Source organism: Cheilinus undulatus, linkage group 5 (genome assembly GCF_018320785.1).
Source record: "Cheilinus undulatus linkage group 5, ASM1832078v1, whole genome shotgun sequence".
Taxonomy (NCBI): Eukaryota; Metazoa; Chordata; class Actinopteri; order Labriformes; family Labridae; genus Cheilinus; species Cheilinus undulatus.
In genome coordinates, this window is record NC_054869.1 from 22,228,000 (window position 1) to 22,246,620 (window position 18,621).

An 18,621-nucleotide genomic window follows, 5' to 3' on the forward strand; every position below is an offset into this window, starting at 1 on the left:
ATCACTGCTATAGCTCATGGAATATCAGATGTAATTTTACAGAAGAGATGCACACAAATGAAAATTATAGGCCCATGCTTCTCTGCATAACCTGAACTTCACTAACTTTACCTAGGGGAACCAGATAAAGTGGACCATCTTGTCTTTATGGTCCATGGCATCGGTCCTGCCTGTGACTTGCGCTTCAGATCCATCATACAGTGTGGTAAGTGTGAGTTTTTGTATGTGGATATGATTTATATATTTGCATACACTGCATCTTTTTATTCTTATGCCTTTCCAGTTAATGACTTTCGGAGTGCTTCCTTATCCCTCCTGGCATCTCATTACAAACGAGCTCAGCAGGATGGCGTCATAGGTAGAGTTGAGTTCTTACCTGTCAACTGGCACAGTGCTCTACATGGTGATGCCACTGGTGTGGATGAGTGAGTATTAGTTTGAAAACCAAGTAATTCTTTTTTACAATGATGCGTATGTCAAAGATTTTTGCTGACGGTCTCCAGTCTTTGTGTCATCTGTTCTAATTTTTATTCCCATTTATCTCTTTGCAGGGACATCCAGAGGATCACTCTCCCCAGCATCAGCAGGCTCAGACACTTCACCAATGACACCCTGCTAGACCTGTTTTTCTACAACAGCCCCACCTACTGCCAGACTATAGTGGACACCGTTTCATCAGAGATCAACAAGCTGCACACCCTGTTTAAACAGAGACACCCAGAGTTCAAAGGGGCAGTTTCAGTCGTTGGACATAGTCTAGGTGGGACACGCACTAACACAGATGCAAACACAAAGGCTCAGCCACACAAGTTTTACCCCTTTCACTTGTCTAGATACCCAACTCCTTTATATGAATATACACAATGCAGGGGTAGGGCTAAGTGGTGGGGGCAAGGGGTGTGATGGGATTTTTTTAAATGCTGAATTTTAAACCTTTCATCTCTTAGGGTCATTGATCCTGTTTGACCTGCTAACCAATCAGAGGACTGGATCAGAAGCCAGTGATGGGGTACAGTGAGATACACATCAAAAGATAGCTTTATACTGATAAAATAAGCACATTTCTTTGCATAAAGTTAAGACAATCAAGTCTTTACTCTGTCCTTTAGGTGCCCTCTAATGAGTCTGTGTGTCTGAATGGTGCCACACTGGAGCAGATTCTCACCAGACTGGGCCTTCAGCAGTATCTGGAAACACTAAAGGCGGAGAACCTAGATCTGGAATCACTGGTAACACAAGCACGTACATATACATAAATGATACACAATATTCATGCATAATGCAGAGTTTAGAATGTGTATTTCTTCTTCAGGCTCTTTGCCAAGACAGTGATCTCAAAGATTTAGGAATCCCTCTTGGACCTCGTAAGAAGATACTGAATTATGTCAAGAGGAAGTGGCTTCCGGAGGTCAGATATTGTCTAAAATATATGACTATCATGTGTTTATGTAACCATTGATGTGGATTATATTTTTAGTGCTTCTTTACAGTGTGTCTTTATCTGTATTTTCATATCTTAACAAAAAGATGTGACTGTCTGATTAATTACATCATATCAACAATGAGTTGTAAGCTGATTGTTGAAGGTCTTAAATGTACGCTTAGGACCTCATAAATTGTAACAACCATATGATAAGTATCTACAGTTCAGAAGTAGGTAAAATAATGTTTATATTCCTCGGTCCAATCAGGATTGTAGAGCAGGAGCACTTCGTCTGGCACCAGGGTTGCAAGCCCCACCACCTGAGACCTGTGATACCGATGGAAACCAGCCTTCAGGACTGACGTCGCCACAGTCCCAGTTCCACAGGGCACAGTCCATCACCAGTGCTGTGGACTATGAATACTTTGACATGGGCATTGGACAGGTACCACTCACATCACAGATTTTGAAACTATGCTTGTGAATTCATGTAGATAAAAGCTTTGATGCATCACCTTCCTGCTTCTCTTCTCCACCTGCTTGCCTGGACAGACCAATGGAGGCATAGCCAAGGGACAGGTGTGTCTCACATGGTGCCCCCATGCTCTCAGGCTTTTTCTCTAATCACATTGTGCCTGGAGTTTCTCCATGACACACCCTTTTAAGGCGACTAAATTGTTTTTTTTTAAGAGGAAAAGGGTTCCCACATTGTGCCACGATAGAGGCTATCATCTTTATCCCATTGAGTCCTATAACCCAGCACCTCACTCTGTTTCTGTGCTCATTCTGTCCTTCATGAGCAGCCAGCTCACCTCCTCATCTGCTGCCATATTCCTAGGCTGTTGTCTGTCTGTCATGAATGGTAGTTTTAACATTTCCTTCACACAGAGAAGACTCCATTTTTGTCTGTTTCTGTGTCTTCCCCCAACAAAAATGAGTTTAATGCATAACTTTATTTTAACAAGGTGTGTTTCTCACCCTACCTTTTATGCTCAGGTTTCCATAGATTACCCACAACTGGCTTTCCACCCTCAAACTTTTTTTGCCTTCGGCTCTCCTATTGGAATGTTCCTGACTGTCCGTGGGCTCAAACACATCGACCCAAACTACAGCTTCCCCACCTGCAAGAGCTTTTATAACATCTACCACCCAGTAAGTAATCCCCTATTAACTGAGACTGCCAAAGGGACAAAGAGGCTTTAACAGGGCTTAGAAATGTGTTTTTTTTATGAGATATGAAACTGCAGCAATAAACTAACATATTAAGAATATATGCAGCAGTTTTACAGCTTTGAACTTTGTAAGAAAGCATCAGATGCCATGACACTCGCTCTGTATTCCTGTGCAGTACGACCCTGTGGCCTATCGAATAGAGCCCATGATTGTGAGAGAGGCAGACCTGGAGCCCATGCTAATCCCTCACCATAAGGGCCGCAAGAGGATGCACCTAGGTAAGGCTTTCTGTTACCTTCTTTTTGTTATTATTAGATCATGACACGTTCGCTTTTGTTTGGTAGGCACAATGATAATCTCTGTCTCTGTTTGCCTGATAGAACTAAAGGACAGCTTGACCCGTATGAGCATGGATTTGAAAAACAATGTTCTGGGATCACTGAGGACGGCATGGCAGTCCTTTGCAAGACTACCGGTTGCTGCTTTACCTCCTGTAGAGGAAGGAGAAAATACAGTGGAGACAGATCTACAGGAGACACATGGTAGAAAAAGCATTTAATTTGCCTTTGTGGATTTGTGTTTGTGTGTAAGCATGTACAAGAGTATGTATGTCTAACCCAGTTCTCCTCACACTCCTTTCACCCCTCTCTGCATGATGCACCCCTGCCTTTCCCTCCCCCCTTTCTTTTATTCTAATCTGTACGTTTAATTGCTGTGACCTACCTGAACCTTTTGCCTGTTACCTCAAACCTCAGTCTCAGCGGCAGTCACTGCTTCTGCTAAGACGGAAGAAAAAACTGCTGATTTTTGGACTAAAATACTGGAGTGGCCCAGGGCCCTTCATAAGCATTACTTCCAAGGTAAGCCAGGAGAGTCACTTGGGTAGAATAAATGCGAAAAACAAGTTAATTGCCTATTTTAGCTTACTTAAAGCTTAGCTGTTTTTCTCTGTAAACTTGCCTGTTAGTGAAAGCCTACAAGCAGTTACTTTTTCTGCATGTTGATTCAGTTTTGTAAGTCTGAATCTAGAAAATAAACATGCACAAAAGAGGCAAAATTAAATGCATTTTTCAATAAAAAATTGTTTACATAAGGATTTAATATAATGGCTTTCTTCGGCAAGTTTGTGTCCTCACAAAGAGAAAATGTTATGTAACATCTTTCATTATTGCTGCAGGCTCTCACTACTACTCTGCCCAACCATCCCCCCACCTGCACCAACCCTCCTGTACATCTCAACTTCACCTCAGCATTCACTTTACTGACACTACCTTCAGGCCTTTTCCTCCCTTTGTGGCTGTCAGTTCTGATTGGTTGAAATTATGAACTGCTTCACTGCCTGTCAACATAAAAAACAACAAGAGAAACCGGCCCATGCAACACACTCCTTGGTTCTGAACAAACACAACAAGCATAGTAGTAATTGCATTTGTAATTTATTTAAGGTGACCAGTTTATAGGATCTTAACCAGCATGTGATGCCATCCTTGCAGATCACTTACAGTTGCTGCATGCAAGCACATGTCCTGACTCTCCTACTGCACCTCAGGTTTTTTCTGTCAGTTAATATGATGGATCAAATGTAATACAGCTTCTGTGAGGAGACTGTAAAATGAAATTACACTTAAGCTTTTTGTCCTGCTTTTCACCAACAGTTAAATATGACTCAGAACCTTGTATTAATAACCCTAGAATCTCTTATTTGTTGAGTTAAGTATGGTGATGCAAGATCCAAAACATTAAGGAGACTATTTAGGACTTGGAGAGTGCAATTTAAATGCAAGAGTTTTCCCAGCCTGATTACAAGTTGAAATAGGGGTGCATTTTCTGAAATAGTATTAAAAATGTATCAGAAGCTAGTAGCCAGCCTGTCAGGGTTCATCAGCAGTGCAGTAAGACTAAGAAAGACAACAGTGTATTTATCATCGACTCAGCAGCATACTTGCAGCTAAGGGTGAGGGCTTGAATATCTATCCAGAAATCTATTGTTTATCTGGTGTTAGCTGATGTCACTGCATTCTTTGAAAGTTAACAGCCAGCTACATGCCGTGTTTTTGTTCATTGTGAGGTAAATTTCCCAAATCTATCAGCCATGGTGGCCTACTGGTCAGAAAAAGTATCATAACAGAGAGATTTGTACCAGAAAACAGTAAATTTAATTCCCAACTTCTGTCTCTCTGCTCTGGCTGTGCTCTGATCAGAAGCTTTTTTTTCTTTTCTTTTTTCTTTTTTTCGAAATCTAAGAGAATTGTATTTCTTGTATGTGGGTGTGGCTTTAGCTCATTTAACTGACAAGCCCACACCACCCTGGAGCAGATTTTACAGCCTCATTCATGATTTTAAAGCTTCATTTTATAAACTTAGAGATTTTTTTCATGACTGGAATTTGTCCAGATGGACCATTACAAAGTGGCTTGTCATACAACAAACCTAAAATAATTTTTTTTTTAAAGTCACTTTACAGGGACTTTAATGGTTCATCAAAACATCACCTCTGAGTGACATAAACTATTATAACTATTATTATAGTCCTCTGTAAGCTTCAAACATCTAATGAACAACATTATAATTTAAGAAACTTTTATCTTGCAAGGGATTGCTTCTTAAATCATTACTAAGGTTAAAACATACACTGAAGCTCCTATGAGGAGTCTTTAGCTGATTATGAAACAGACTTAAATCAGTATAGATGTCCCTATATGATCAACGAAAGCAAATAAGACAGTTGGCATGAATGTTGATCATTAAAATAATGATATTTTTATATCTGAAACCTTTCCCCTGTGGGACAGATACTGCAGGAAACGGTCTTTGATTACATTTTCCATTGCAAAGATCCTCAGTGAGTGGTATATTTAATTGTAAGAAGTGAACAGCATGAGATATTTGTTCTTTTTTCTGTTGGAACACCTCTTAATTGTTTACAGGGCAAAACCATTAAAGAGATAAAATGTACTGCTTTTTCCACAGGGGGTGCCAAAATTGAAACAAACTTAAGTTTCTCACAGGAGCTTTAAACAATTTGTTCAAGGCAATTACAACCAATCAGACACTGTCCAGATTTGCTCCTCTTTAGATAATCTCAGCTTTAAAAACGTTGTAGACTTACGTGATTTTCCTTTACCTTGCACAGGTTTGTTCAATGATTGCTGCAGAGAACAACCACTCATTTTGTCCCTTTCTATTTAAATATTCTTGATCTGACAAAAATTGTGTTCTCTGTTGCTGGCTGTTATTGTTTTTGTTGTCTTTTTCCTGTCTATACAAATTCATAATTCATTTGTCTTTACTTTTGTCCCAGCAACAACAACAGTGTGTGAGGAGGCAGAGCCCTCATCGCCAGCAGAGCAAACAGAGCAGCCTGAGATTAAAGTGGGCATGTTGAACGGAGGACGGAGGATCGACTTTGTACTTCAGGAAAAACCCATCGAGAGCTTTAATGAATACTTGTTTGCAATCCAGTCTCATCTGTGCTACTGGTGAGTCATACATACCTGTGGTTGGGCTGACCTACAATACTTGTGCTCATTTGTATTTTATGTAGCTGATACCGTTTCTTTCTTTAATCACATTTGCTAATTTGATTTTGAGTTTCACTGCAACTAATTATATTTTCCCTCTCGGTCTGTCCATGTGTCTGCTAGGGAGTCTGAGGATACAGCTCTCCTGCTACTGAAGGAGATCTATGACAAGCAAGGTGTGGCCTTTGAACAGCCACAACAGTAATGAAGTTTTACAAATGTAGACTTGTTTTTTTTTTCTGTTTGTTTTTTTCAACATGACTGTTACTGTGACATGAAAGTCATAAGATATGGAGAGCTGACAGAGCCAGAGGCTGCACAATCCTCTTCCAGAATGCCTTACAGTCAGGGTGAAACTACACTTGACTGCCCCACCCTCCCCTCATAGTGGTGACTGTTGGGCTGCAGTCAGGTGATCGTGGTTCAAATATGCCAGTCAACCTGAATTCCTGAGGTAAAAAGGACTCTTTTGGTGCTGGTGAAACAGCCACTGCAGGACCTGGTCTGATGTCAGAACGTTGTCTCAGATTCCACCCAAATAACACTGTTGTGCTCCTTGTTGCACTTTTTGTTCCATTTGAGGTCATTATTTACTTTACTTTGCACTTTTTGTACCAACAGTTGTCTACATATCATGCATATAACTGCAGCTCTGTAATATTGGTACATACAGACCTGCATCGTTATGAAAAACAGATAAGGCTATATATAAATTACTATATTAACTATATTAATTTTAGATCATATCATGCCTGACCTGGCATTTTATTACAAAATTATACTTAAATGGCCAGAACAGAACTTTAATATTGTACTAAAGAATGACACTGAAACTAAGTATATGGTATAGTGCAGTGTTTCTCAACTGGTGGGTGGGGCCCCAAAAGTGGGTTGCAGAGCTCTTTTCAGTGGGTCGCAGATGTGTGCCTGGGGAAGAAATGCACCAAATTGTCTATGAGACTCTATAAAACATGCATGCTTGGTCATGTTTCATTGTTTTGTTATGCCTTTTGTACTCTCTTTGGCCCAAGCTCTACTATTTTTTGTTGAATACATCTGATTGCCCAGCAAAATCTCCAACATTTGGGTTGCAATTCTCCTGAGGAGTTGATGGTGGGTCCCGTGTCTCAATCAGTTGAGAACCACTGGTATAGTGTTTGTCTAACAGGTTAACAATTCTAGTTAACTTTAAAATAAAAAACCCTTCCCTCTGCCAAAAATTGTATCATTAATCAGGTCCAGAGATATCTTTTAACACATAAAATGTTTACTTTCTCATCAGGGAAATGAAGGTTATTTTTGCATTACAAGTCCTCCTGGCAGCTGCATTTTCTGTGTATCAACACTGAGGCCACTTGAAAGCCAAAGCTGCTACACATTTGTACACTGCAACAATAATGTTAAAGTCACTCCATTTCTCATTTCACACATGTTCCTGTCCTATACTCATATAATCCTTAAATCTAAGTTTACCTCACACTCTTTTCACTCTGCAAAATCAATTTTAGTTTGATCATATCTGCACATGTCTAAAAGAAGTAATCCTAATGAAGGTTTTTGTCAGAAATGGAGTAGAACATGCTTGAATTGACAAGCTGGTTGTCTTTTCTGTCTGCATGTACTTCATGAGTGCAAGGATAGTATGTACTGTATGTTATAGCAGTGTGCAAACTGCACTGAAGGACCGACTCAACTTCTTATTTACTCCAAAGTCCATGTTATTAATCTGCACCATTTAATTCTCTCTGATGTTTTTTCTAGGTAAGCCAAAAATAATCCTTTAATTCCTCACAAGATTTTTATCATTTTATTCTAAAAGATGGTTCATCCAATTATAGACTGGCATCTCTCCTAAGACTTACTTTTCCATAATTCAAGGGCCAAATGACGTATATTCTCTTCTTTTTCCTTGTTTCAGGAAACGGTGAACCAATCTTTGCTGTTTGTACTGCATGCACTTCTTTTTAGCATAAGAGCAGGGTTTCTCAACAGTTTCTGCCTCTGACCCAGTTCTAAGGGCCCAAAATGTTCATAACTCTCATGGAACCAGCATTAGCATAGTTGTCACATTAAAATCATGTAAATTCTTTATAATGTGCATGATAATTGTATTATATAAAGCTCATATTTCAAAGCAAATCAATTATTTTTTAGCAAAATAACTATGTGAATGAAGTATTAATTTATCTATGTTAGAAATCTTAATTTGCACTTTCAAATCAACAACTTAGGGTCCAGACTACAAAGTTGAGAAACTCTGTGTAACTGTAATTTGACTTTAAAGTGACTTTATGTTATGTGCTATGAGGGCAGCTCAGCCCCCACCACCATGAATGACACGTGTCTCACCCCTTTTGGAGTACCATCTGCACAGTAGATGACTTTGTTCATTTTTCCTCATTCAGAAATGCACTGAACAATTATCAATCACAATGATGCTTCCTTGAAGCTCACAATTGTCTCTGATATATCATTTTTGTGTCAAAACAGTATGGCTGAATGATCCCTGACTCCACTTTTTCAACATTACTACGGATATGCACTGACCAAAAATACAATTGTTCTCCTTTCTAACTGAATAACCTATACGTATGGTTACATGTTGTGTGTGCCATAATAAAATATTACATTTGTGTCGTGTCAATTTATTGCAGTTATTAAAGCATGCTCAATCTAATAATTACTCTATTTAAATGTCCCTTTAAATTTAAGGGTTTACCAAATGCTTTGCAGAGGTGGAAAAAGTAAACGACCATTGTACTCAAGTAGAAGTACAGTTACTTTGGTCAAAATTTACTGAAATGCGAGTAAAATTACTGCTCTACAAAACGACTTAAGTAAAAGTAAAGAGTGTTTAATTTAACACATACTTAAAGTGCTGACTTGATTATTAGGAGTTGTACAGTATAATTGATATTTTCTTTTTGGCAAGAACAGCAAGAGAACAGATCTCCAACCAGGTTGTTCTGGCACAGTTGTGCCCCTATAATAATGAGCAGAAGAATCCCAGCAGGGATCACTGTACAACAGGCAACATCCAAACACAACTAAAGGCCTCTAAAACATCTGAACACCCTGCCCTAGGATATGGGGATCTCCACCACACACCACAGATTCAAAATGGTACTGGGCAGGGATTAGATCCTTTTACACCTCTCTGTTCTCTGGATTAACACTGTCAAATAACTCCATTTGACTCAGATGGAGTTAAAATGACACTTTTGGAGTTAAAATTAACTCTAAAATGTTTAACCCTTAGATATCAACTCCAGGTTTTGCTGGTGTGATGCAGGAACTTTCTCTCTTAGTGTGCTACTATGTAGTCAACAGAGGTGGAAAAAGTACAAGAGTATTGTACTCAATTAAAATTACAGTTACCCTGGTTAAAACTTACTTAAGTAGAAGTAAAAGTACTGATTTCAAAATTACTCAAAAGAGTACAAGTACCCAAAATCACTCAATTAGAGTAAATTGATTAAATTTAATTTGTTATTTTCCACCCCTGGTGTTTTGACAAACAAGCAAATCATGCAGACCAAAGCATAAATTGACACACCAAAAGAAACAAATTAAAATGAGAACTTTGACATAACCAGAATAAACAATCTAGATTAAAACGGATATGTTACTAACCACTGATTTTTATTTACAATTAACTGAAATGCTTTAGTTTTTAATGACATATAGAACAACACCTAGCACTGAGTTGATCTCCAAATTTTGTTTCTACGAATTTTTTACGGCAACTCACGCGAGAGCATGCGCAGTCGTCTGGACGACACGGCATCACTTGAAGAGGTAGACTTAAATAGCTGTGTGCGTTGGACAATAATTATGAGATCATTTAGATTTTTATTGTTGATAACGGCATCTTTGTAACTTTTTCTTTATGACCATGTTTCATGATCGGTCGCTACTTTTTCTTCTCTCAGAATATTTGTGCACATAATTCATATATCCTAAGTATTTGTGGTAAACGGCGCTAACAAGCAGCAAGCTAGCAGATGACCAAGCTAGTACTCCAACGGCTGAAAAAAGTTAGGTTTATGTGCTTCATTTAAAGCCACACTTGTTTGGTACGCTGTGTGTGAGGTTCTGCCCACTTTGTATGTAATGTTGTAGAGTCACTCAAATATTAAGACCTCCACAGTTAGCCTCATGTGATTCAAGTGAGTGGGAAGTGAAGTTATGCAGCGGACTCAAGACTTTCATTTACTTTCAAAGGCGGGCCTGTCGCTGCTGGACACCATCACCTGACCCTACAGGGCTCTGAGGGGTATCAGTCCATCTGTGTTTTGTCAGCTGAGACTAACAGGATGGAGCGGGCTTGAACCAGCAGGTATGATTTCTGTCTTTAATCGTTTCAAGTCTTTGCTGTATTACTTCTCAGTAGGATTTCAGTCTATCGGGATTTGGTACATGTCCATGCTTTCTCTCGGGCTGTTGATAAAGCATTGTCTTCGTAGCATGTTGTTTCGTCTCCTGTCACCTTTGATTAATATTTTAGTATGTGAACGGCATTATTTTTCCCCACGATCTTCATGTATATTCATGTTCATTTCAAGGTAAGAGATCTAAACCTGGTGGCAAGTAAAGAAATTAATGTTAGCAAACAAGTTAAAAGCTTTGGCAGTGCTTTAGTGTGTATTGTCATGCTAAAACTATAGGGGGCTGCAGGAGTGGGAATAGGGCCACAGCAGGTAGCTGGAATGTGGCACAACAAGTGGGGCTGTGTTTTATGCCACCAACTCTCCTTCCATCATCCTCCATCCCTCCCCCTGGATCTCAGATCTTCCATTCAGCAGTCTAACAATAGAAAAGACTCTTTCATACTTTAAACAATACACTTAGCCCTGCCAGATACCCCCCATGACACACACGCACTCCCAAATCTACCCCCGCCAACTCCTTGGACTTAATGGTCTTTAAACACCCACACACACTAACTCTCTGTAAGGGGTATGTGCTAGCTGTCAAGTGAATTTAATCTACTTCTGGTGTATGTGTGAGAGAGAGAGATTTTGGAGGCTGGGGGAAAGTAGAGCGAGGAGGCGTGGCTGTAACCAGAGCTATTCATGTGTGATCTGTAGTTCTCATGAGCATTTACAGTGTACAGCATCAACAGACTGGTGACAGAGGAAATAGATTAGGAGACTGGAGTGGCTGGTTGGTTGAATTAAAGCAAGTTCAGTGATGAGAAGCGCTGTCATGTGGGGCTCCGAAGCTGAGCCGGGCTGTCTGGAGGAGAGGCAGAGGTGAACTGTTGGAGAGGGACGAGAGCAGACAGAGCATCTTGGATAAACCTGGGAGACAAATACAGACTCAGCTGTTGCCATGGGGGGCTCCCTTAGCCAGAGCAGGAAGGGCTCTGTCAGCTCTCCGAGGAAGAAGAGCAGCATGTAAGGATGCTTGTTTGTGTTTGTATGTTTTTCTCATGTGTAGGAAAAGAAACATTCACATGCAGAGATGTGCTGAAATAGCCTAGAGGTTGCTTCTGATTGATTACAGCAATCAGTTTCCCTCCTAAGATTGAACTCAGTTGTTCTGTAACAAAGGGAAGTAAGAGATAGTTGGTTGAAGGGCAATGCTGAGACCTTGATGCTTCTTTTGGAGCAGCCAGCCACTTTTCCTGCTTGACCATTTTCCTGCTTTGCTATTTTGAATACTATTTTGTTATTCAAATCAAAGGAAAGAGGAAAAGGACAGAGTGAAGCCATTAGCAGTTAGGCTTTGTGATGAACAGGAGTAGATTGGGACATGTTCCTGAAATTAGACAAATCCAATCCTCCAATAGATTTTGTATTTTAGTAGCAGCTCCTGACGCTATAACAGTAGACAATAAAATGCTGCTGCTGGATATTAATTATGTAGCCCTGACCCTAATTCTAAAGTGGTATTTTTATCATGCGAGCTCTCGAGTTTATTTTTGGCTCAGATTCCCTCTCTGTTCATGCTGTGTTTGACATCCTCAAAGTAATGTGTGATGTATGAAGTGCAGCTGTCTGTCCAGAGCTCTTGTCTTGTCAGAAATGAAGGAAAAGCCAATGAGTTGTTGTTGCTGGGGCATACATCAGCGCTTAAAAGCACTTAACCACCAAGGTCCCTCTTTCTTTTTCGCTAATCCTTTGTGACAGATACTGAGCCCTTCCACTTTGTCCTCCCAGCTGGTCCAAGCGATGCTTTAAATCTCCATTTTTAAAAGCCTCTGTAAGCCCCTTGTAGCGAAAACACTTTCCACTGTCACGTGTAAATGCCAAGCCTTATTCAAGCACTCATTTCTTGAATATCACCGTGATTGCTCAGTGACGCCAGTCATGGAAAACTGCAGTTATTTGAATAAGAATCAGGACTGTCATGTAATGAGCAGATGTTTTGGGAAAGACATGGAGTGATTCAGAGTGACAGAAAAGCAGGAATGGAAGAGTTCTCATCGCACAAGCAGACTGTAGGATTCATCTGTTTGTGTAAGGGCAAGTGGGGGCTGGGCTTCTTCCTATGGGAAAACTGGGAAGCCAACGGGTATCCTGGGAACCCATTTTCCAGGTTCTTATCTAATTTTAGTTGGCTTAATCATCCGTTTTATGTCTTAACTGGAGCAGCAGTCTTTGAATGCAAAGAGCATCTTTGGTTCTATAAACCTCTAAACATCCACATCGTGTCTCATTTAGGAAGAGGCTGACCTGTATTGGAGCTCATTTTATGCTTTAGTGGTAGGAATTTGGGTCAGCATGGGCTCCAAAAGTTCTTATGTCCTTACATAGACAAATTATGAATAAATGAGAAGCACAAATTTTCTAACAGTGCATTTTGATTATGTAAAAATGACCTGCACAGACTAGGTTAGCCAGCAAAGAATCAATCTCACTTAAAGCCTGGAAATAAAGCCTTCACTTGAAAGAAAAGGGCTATAAATAGCATTACTGTGTTTTTATTAAGGTACAGTAAAATGTATTTACAAAATGTATGTCCTGTAGATGGATTCATAAGAGAAAATGAAAAAGTAGAACAGTATGGGGTGAACTGTGTCCCTACTCTGTGCGTGCATGTGTGCACAATGTACATGCACTCTTGTCTGGCAATTTTGAGCACTTTTGTTTCCTGTAGTGTTGAACAATTGCTCTGCTGGTGTCTGCACATGGCTCCTCCTGAGTAAAACCCCTCCTCTTCTTTCTCTTGTTCTCTTTTTTCATTCTCTTCTTGTTTTTTCATTCCGCTGTCACTTCAGTTATTCTCATGTACAGTGGCACAGTGAGCGCCTCAGCTCTGTTGTCTTCTCTCTCTGCACTAGCTCTCTGCTCCGATTGTATCTAATTGGGTTCTCTATTAAAGATGCAGATGTTCACAGTTCTGTTTCCTAAAGGTATGTCAAAGACTTTGGTGTCCGGTGTCTGTCTCTGTAGATTTTATTCTCTGTAACCCTGCTGTTTTCTAAATAATGCTTAGAGGCATTCAATATGGGTATAAAAGAGTTGTTAGCAATCTAACTGTCTATTACCACTGTATGTGCAATACTTAGAAATATGTTTTTCAATGAGTCATGTACCTAGGACCCTTACCCTGATAGTTACCATGGTGAAACCAGAGACAACGTCACCTCTGTTTAAACTCCCAATGCTCCCTGTTGTATGTCTCTCTCTGGCTTTCTCTTTTGCTTCAACTCTCCCCTCGAGGCATTTCATCTGCTCTGCTCTTTCATCCTTTTTATGTAATATCATTTCATTATGTGATGGGTCTGGTTGAGAGTCCAGGATGAACCACTAGATGGAGCTGTATCATAAAAGAAGACAAAAAACATTTCTTGCATATTAGATGCAGTCTTTATAGACGCTCTCATCTTCCAGTCCACTTCTACAACCATCATTTTACTCTCATGTTGTCTTGCAAGAATAAAAAGACTCCATACAGTTACTGAAGACTTGCACACATGCTTTATATATTGAAACTTGAAATTATTGGTTGCATCGCAGCAAATCATGCAGGAACATGAGCCACAACTTCCCTATATTATAAATACCCTTTGTCCTGCTCTGTTGGGAAAATAGACCGCACTGGCTCAGCCTGGTGACCTTTTTATAAAATATTTGAGTGATCACAATCAAGGATGTACTGGCTCTTTCTCAGCAAGTACCCTTAAAGAAGTGATTAAAAAAACTGTTTTTCCATTGAGCCCCCTCTTTACAAATAAAATAGCCCAAAACATAAGTTTTACTATCAAATGAAATTTTTATTAACCACTCATAAGTGTTTTATCAGGATTTTAGATAGTTTGAGTTCACCTTAATTTAACAACCTCAGAGCAGACAATGCAATGATCACCATCACTTGAGTATTTCAGAACTTTCACTCCTGCCTTTTCAGCAACTTATGCACTTTTACTCTCTCTGTATCAGAGATGTTAGAGATGCAGTAGATGATTTCTCTGGTGCAGTCTTAACAGCAGGAAAATAGGAAGAACAAAATGCCTCGATGTCTCCAGAGTATGATCAGCATTTCAAACATTTGGTCACTTTTTTAAAAAGTTTTTCCAGACAGTGAGAAAGGATAAATGACCTGATCTCCCCTATAATCAGAATGATTCATCATCTGGGAAAAAAACAAGAACAAGAATTAGCTGCTAAGCTAGCTGCTCTGTGAGGCTGATCACAGGCACAGTTGTGCTAAATGCTATCATCAACAAGCTGACCATGACTATGCTAATGTTATGGTGGTGGTGACATGGTGATGTAGTACAGTGTTTCCCATGATCACGCCCTTAATGAAGCATGTTAGCATGCTAACATTGATGATAAGCATTAAATATAGAATACAGCAGAGGCTGAGAGGAATGCCATTAGTTTTAAATATATCAGACTTTCTCAAGTTGTGACTCTGATGGCCCCCCATCCACTGGTTCCAGAGATATTTGAGTACAGATCAGTGATGGATAGACCCATCCTGAGAGCTGTGAAGCTGGCAGGTCTAGACATAATCATATACACATTATTGTTAATCCTTCCATTTATATGTAAGATACTTTTCAAGAAACCAAAGATTTAGTTAGGGGACATGCTGACCTCATGGTGGTGCTATACTACACCAGCCTCTCTGTTTAACCGTCCGTCATCGTATAGCGGCTTGAAAGCAGAGATGAATGCTGTGATGGTGGAGAAGCTTCTCAAATTTCCTCGGCAAACACACACACAGTTATCTCATCCACTATCCCATCACCTCTGTTGTGGCTCACAGACATGTTGATCATTGCTGATTTATTCTTAGCTCATACTAACCACACTTGCTGCTATCAGTCAAAATGTAATTGATGATTAAGGATGTGCATTCTCGTTGGATTAACTGACATCAAACAAGCACGATAGCCAGTTAGAGGTCAGTCTGAATGGCGTTATATGAACAAGTCTGTGGTTGTGCCAAGCTCTAGCAGCGCTGGATCACATAGAGGTGTACTTGATGTGCGGGTTTACCACTGTTTCTCTGTGTGCTATTTGTGGCTTTAAGGTATTACATAAGAGCTGATGCTTTTCCCTTTTTCTTCCCTTTCTGTGCTGTGGTTCATGTCTCTGCCAGTGCCAGGGAGTGTGAGGGATATTCTGCCCACTACAGCATGCCTTCTCTCTGTCTCTGAATAAGACACATGCTTTCTGCGTCTTATTTATTGTCATGAGTCCTGTTTATAGCTAAAAGATGTAGTAGAATAAAGTTTGAGCAACACAAGATGTCTGTTAGGGCTGAGGGTGCCGCTTGCTTTAAGGGGTTTTGCAAGCTTCAGGCTGATAATGTCTCCTGCAAGACAGACAGGTTTGTCCTCTCAGCTGTGCTCACTGATACACAAAAAAACAAAAGAGGGAAAAGAGACAATGCCAGGAATGTTTGAGAAAAACAAAAGGCCATTTCAGGTACAAGTCCTGCCCCAAAACTCACTCTCTCTGCCTTTCTCTTGTTATCTCTTTGTCACTGCCCATTTTTAATTAATGTTGTTTTCCATCTGCTGAGTCTCTAATGTGCTCCATTTTTTCAGGCCAGCTATCACAGACTGAACAGAGACTCTTTCTGTGTGTTCACTAGCGTGTGACATCATTTTTGAGTGTGTTTGTTCGTGCATGTTTTCATCTCTCTGCCTGCCTGTCTCTGTGGAGCAGCTCCGTGGGATCAGGGGTAAAGCTTCTGCTTTTCATCTTTGTTTTTCCACGTGAGCAGTGAACCACAGAAAGTAAACAGTTCTTCTACTGCTACTGCTCTGATATAATTTCCCACCTTTTACAGCGTGGCTCACACATCCTTCCTTTGTTAGATTAGGCATGGTCCATGTTTTTTTCAAAGAAGTCATTTCATCTTGCCTAGATTTGTGTACGTGTGTGAGAGAGATGGGGAGAGAGAGAGATGCATGAACCATAAAGCCTTGACTTACTGTTACATAAGCCATCCAGCAGCCTTTGTGGCACATGGGTGTGTGTGAGTGTGTGTGTGTGATTGTGAGTGCAGCCGTGAGGGCTTTCATCCAGACTAGGGCTGGGCAATATATTGGTCTCTAAAGGTATTTTATTATATTTTCAGATGCGATTTATGATAGATGGACTCGTTTCATTTGGTATAGTAAAGTTCTGCACAATTGATCTAATCACAGTCACAATGTCTGGCTGTGTAATACATAACATAATCGCTTAAGGCTGCAATCATTTTCATATTGAGTAGTACGCGAAATGTTTGAAAAAAAGGCCTGTAAGTTTACAGTAGTGCCACTGCAATTGCATTTTTTCAGAAATACCTTAATTTTCAAAAAAAGGAAAAAGTTTATTTTTTTTGGAATATTAAGCTCCTTTGAAAGCAATACTGGGAAAACTTTAGGTTTGTTTTTTTTCTAATGCTACTTAATATTTTTTGTTTTGAGTTAAGAAAACTATACTTCAGAATAATCATTATTCCCTGCATTTTTTCTTGATAACCATGAATCAGAATCAGAAAGACTTTATTTGTCTTTGTTGTTGATACTAGGGGTGGAATTGCAGTTTTCTGGCCGATCACCAATTACGATCTTTAAAAAGCCTGACCTGCCGATTCTGATTTTGGCCAATACCGATTTTTTTTTTTTTATATAACTGACAGCATACACCTTTAATGTTCCAATCTTATTTTGTTGAAAAACATTGAACAATACCCGTGAAACAATACTAACTTGTTGTTTTAACTGCACATGAGGTAGTTCTCTCAAATATAAATGAAAAGTTTAGAGCATTGCTGTCCAAACTACTAAATTTTATCAGCTCCTTTAGTCTTTCATTTTTCACATTTTAGTAGGTAGAGGTACATATGAAACCGATCTTATCCACCAATCTTATCTAAGTATCAGCCGATCACCAATCCCCCAAAGCTAAGGAAATCGGCACCGATTCCGATTTTGGCCGATTGATCGGTGCACCCCTAGTTGGTACAATGAAATTTTGTTTGGAACTCACAGTCCAACAGCAGTAGAATTAGAATAAAATAGAATAAGGGGAAAAAAAGAATAAATACAATAAAATACAATAACAATATCAACAACAACAACAGTAAAAGAGAGAGTCGCAATAGTAAAAGAGAGAATGACCAAGTAAGTAAACTCATGGTACCATTTATGTATTACATCGTATCTGCAAATCGCAATATAAAAAGTATAATCACAATCACTCATTATTACCAAATTATGTAGCACTAGTATGGCTTGTGTTAGAGCTACCAGTCATTTTTCAGTTTCCTTAACTATCTACCCTAATAATCTGCAAGATTTTACCATCAGTAGTCACTGATGACTAGGGCTGGATATTTCCATTCCATTACAGCGTCATACAATGCTGGTCAGGATGGCAGATTAGGTTGGTGAGCCTAGCTGTTGTTGCTAATGGCTAAGCCTGGTCTTGTGTGTAGTTGAAGATTGGTGTTTCTTCAGTCTTTGCAGTTTACCCTCTTACAGCTCACATTACTCATGTCCAACTCCTGACTTTCTGCTGTTTGAAGAAACCTGAAATAATCCAATATTGTTGCGTTTAGCCTGCTGGCTGTAGATAAACACTATAATCCATGTTACCCGTCTACCAACTTTTTTTGATGTGAGGAGGGGAGTGAGACGTGCCATCATCTGCTGGCTTTTTGGTAACTGCACCAAAGTAGATGTATATTCTCAAACTGCCCTCACAGTATTTATAGCTGTATCGATTCTATAAAATCCATATCCACGCGTGTGTCCATAAAGTACGCAGGGCAATATATTGCTGTATCCATTTTTTGAGCACAGACCTACTGATGACTGTGCATGTAGAGTCTGTGTCCCTCTCTGCATCCCTCCTTAAAAATGTGTACAGAGTCTGCTGGTCTGCTGTTGCCTTTATAGACATACCAGTAAGATGCCCAAAGCAGACATTCTGTAACAGATGAAAAAGAGATAGGGTTTTAAAAGAGTTAAAGAGGCTATGTGAATAATAGCACTTTATCCAGCTGCTCGTTGACAGCTTGACCACACAAACAGACCAGCAACAG

General features: G+C 39.7%; 1 protein-coding gene across 1 annotated transcript in view; it reads left to right on the forward strand.

Annotated features, from left to right (window-relative positions):
* ddhd2 (DDHD domain containing 2) overlaps nucleotides 1-8,718 on the forward strand; it is a 13,460-nt gene extending 4,742 nt beyond the window's left edge. Inside the window, exons 7-18 of the mRNA XM_041786647.1 lie at nucleotides 116-205; nucleotides 284-425; nucleotides 552-760; nucleotides 948-1,009; nucleotides 1,110-1,229; nucleotides 1,313-1,408; nucleotides 1,692-1,868; nucleotides 2,420-2,575; nucleotides 2,772-2,874; nucleotides 2,977-3,138; nucleotides 5,898-6,075; nucleotides 6,241-8,718. Coding sequence (XP_041642581.1) covers nucleotides 116-205; nucleotides 284-425; nucleotides 552-760; nucleotides 948-1,009; nucleotides 1,110-1,229; nucleotides 1,313-1,408; nucleotides 1,692-1,868; nucleotides 2,420-2,575; nucleotides 2,772-2,874; nucleotides 2,977-3,138; nucleotides 5,898-6,075; nucleotides 6,241-6,322 — 1,577 coding nt within the window. The 3' untranslated portion in view covers nucleotides 6,323-8,718. The remainder of the gene's footprint in view (nucleotides 1-115; nucleotides 206-283; nucleotides 426-551; nucleotides 761-947; nucleotides 1,010-1,109; nucleotides 1,230-1,312; nucleotides 1,409-1,691; nucleotides 1,869-2,419; nucleotides 2,576-2,771; nucleotides 2,875-2,976; nucleotides 3,139-5,897; nucleotides 6,076-6,240) is intronic.
* Nucleotides 8,719-18,621: the final 9,903 nt, after the last annotated feature.